The sequence below is a fragment of the Euprymna scolopes genome, chromosome 12 (genome assembly GCF_053919585.1).
Source record: "Euprymna scolopes isolate OS-2025 chromosome 12, ASM5391958v1, whole genome shotgun sequence".
Classification (NCBI taxonomy): Eukaryota; Metazoa; Mollusca; class Cephalopoda; order Sepiida; family Sepiolidae; genus Euprymna; species Euprymna scolopes.
Window position 1 is genome coordinate 5,780,995 of NC_136493.1, and position 2,962 is coordinate 5,783,956.

The 2,962-nt window shown below is 36.9% G+C and overlaps 1 protein-coding gene across 1 annotated transcript; it reads left to right on the forward strand.

The window, feature by feature from the left end:
• The first annotated feature begins 1,968 nt into the window (after positions 1-1,968).
• LOC145291594 (uncharacterized) lies at positions 1,969-2,730 on the forward strand. The gene has a single exon (XM_080137672.1). It carries the CDS (start codon positions 1,969-1,971, stop codon positions 2,728-2,730), a length of 762 nt encoding a protein of 253 aa, XP_079993798.1.
• Positions 2,731-2,962: the final 232 nt, after the last annotated feature.

Sequence of the window (2,962 nt, forward strand, 5' to 3'; positions counted from 1 at the left end):
ACGGACAAAGATTGCGTATGGAAGAAGCAAACTGAAAAGAGTCAGGAATGCAATAAATTGAATAAAACTTCACAACAGAGTCCAGGATTTCCACAAACCATTTGGCCAATCCGTGCTGGACAGAAACAACCATGGACAAGATAGGTCTAAGAGGCGAATTAGGTGTGCGGTTCTTAGGTAATCCATACATCCTGGGCCTTTGGGAACCGACAAGACGTATTAAAGAATAAACCTCTTTAGAGATAAAGTTATTTTTATATAATTGTAGTAACTTTTTCTGGAACTTAATTTCAGTCCTTAAAGTGTGATCTGCCGACAAGTCACCTAATGATTGAAATTTGTTTGTGTCTTCCAAAATGGTGGCCATTTTGGAAGAATAATCGTCACGGTTAAGAATAACAACACCTGAACCTTTATCAGGTTTAGTAATGTAGATGTCGGATCTTGCCTTGAGAAGTTTGGCGGCTTGAAAATGGTTCTTTTGCCAAAACGATTCATCAGAGTGCACCGTGGAATTCACAAAAGAATGGGCATATTCGTTAAGACTGCCTTTAAGATGGCCTATAGACTCAATGGAGGAAGGACAAAGGGTTCTCAACTGGGAAAACATTAATTCAAATTCTGCAAAAATTCCAATCTTATCAATACCTGACGGAGGGATGCAAAAATCAAGACCTCTAGATAATATGACTTTATCTATATCAGATAAAATGTAATCTGACAGATTAAAGATGTGTTGATCTGAATTTGTACGGATACCAAATTTTCTTTTAATCAACGTACTTAAATATTTATTATTCTTAGACCTAGCATTAGTTTGAAAAGTACAGTTCTGTATAGATAACAGTTTTGAGAAACGCAATTTGTCGAAGAAAGACAAGGCATTCCAGACGAAAATCCAAAGAAAATGATACTGAGTCTTTATAGAAGATAAGGTCTCAGAATGACGCCGAACTTCATCCAACAAGAAGGCCTTCTCTATACCGAATGGATTACGGCATTTGATTTTCGAGATCCTAGTAGAGATGTAACTAAGGACCACTAAATTCTTTAAACATAAGTGGAGAAACGCGATTTTACATTTAAGAGAACGTAGTTTAACTCTTAAACGAATAGTGTCATAAAGAGCACTGATGAAATCGTGGCTATATCTGTTTCTTAATGAATTAAAATGTGATTTAGTGCCGCACCAAGACAAAACAGCCTTAAATAAAGGGAACATGGTTTAAAGTAACATACCATTTATGGATAAACGAGAGAATAAGTTATAAAATAGAAAGAAATTATTGAATAAAAACGATTGAAGTCGTTATAAAGTGAAATGACGTTTTAATGAGAGGGGAAAAAAAAAGATTTCGTGATGATGAGAGAAAAATGAAAAAGTGGAAATTATAAAACTGAAACTTAATCATTAATTAAAACAGTTGAGAGATAAACGTGTAGTTACACAAAACCCAAGACATATGAAGAGCATAATGTGGTGTCCCACAATTGAATAAACACGGATGATATGGGAAAAATATTATGCGATGTGTCGAAAGATACTGGAGCAAAAAAAAAATTTTTTTTAAATAAAAAGGGAAAAAAACAGATTTGATATTCCCGAAGCGCTTTTCAACCGACTCTCTTCAGGGGAATCGTCGGTAAATTGGTTAATTACTCAAAACCATGAATTGGTAAATAAAATATTGTAATTGTAAAGTAGTCGGGAAAAGAAAAATTAGTTCACGGACGACCAAGAATCATTAAATAACTGCAGTGAATGTTTTAACTGCCTTTGTCTGCAGAGAGAGGGACGTCGAGAATTGATGACAATAGCCTCTAGTACATCGAGGTGGAAACGATGTCCTGCTCTATGTAAAATGGACTTGATAAACTAAACCTGATAAATGTTAAAGGACTTGATAAACTAAACCTGATAAAGGTTCAGGTGTCGTTATTCTTAACCGTGACGATTATTCTTCCAAAATGGCCACCATTTCGGAAGACACAAACAAATTTCAATCATTAGGTGACTTGTCGGCAGATCACACTTTAAGGACTGAAATTAAGTTCCAGAAAAAGTTACTACAATTATATAAAAATAACTTTTTCTCTAAAGAGGTTTATTCTTTAATACGTCTTGTCGGTTCCCAAAGGCCCAGGATGTATGGATTACCTAAGAACCACAAACCTAATTCGCCTCTTAGACCTATCTTGTCCATGGTTGTTTCTGTCCAGCACGGATTGGCCAAATGGTTTGTGGAAATCCTGGACTCTGTTGTAAAGTTGTATTCAATTTATTGCATTCCTGACTCTTTTCAGTTTGCTTCTTCCATACGCAATCTTTGTCCGTCCATTGGTACGAAATTCTCCGTTTCTTTCAACATATCCAGTTTATACACAAATGTCCTCCTAGACGAAACTATAGGCATTTGCGCCGACTTTCTGTATCGTGGTCCTACAGAGACCCCAAGATTTCCAGAAAACGTTTTTATCGAACTAATGGAGATGGCTACTAAGTCGGTTGCCTTTAGCTTTGATAATATGATGTACAGACAGATAGATGGCGTCTCGATGGGCAGTCCTTTAGGTCCTAGTATTGCAAACATTTTCGTTGGTTTTTATGAACGTCTGCTTTTTAATAACGTGCCGAAACCTTGGTGTTATGTACGGTACGTCGACGACACTTTTGCTTCCTTTCGGTCACGTGAGGCTGCTTGTTCTTCTTTTTTCCAACATTTAAATTAGCTCCACCCATCTTTGCAATTCACAATGGAGGAAGAAAGGGACAATATGCTGCCATTCCTCGACGTACTCGTGGAGCGCACTCCTTCTGTTTTTCTCACCAGTATATTTAGGCATCGAGCTTTGATGATCTGTTCTAGTTCTCCATTGGCGTCCGAGCTTCACAAAATTAAAGAAATTTTCCTCTCCAATGGATACCCGGAGCAACTAGTCTCATATACCATCCGAAGTAAGG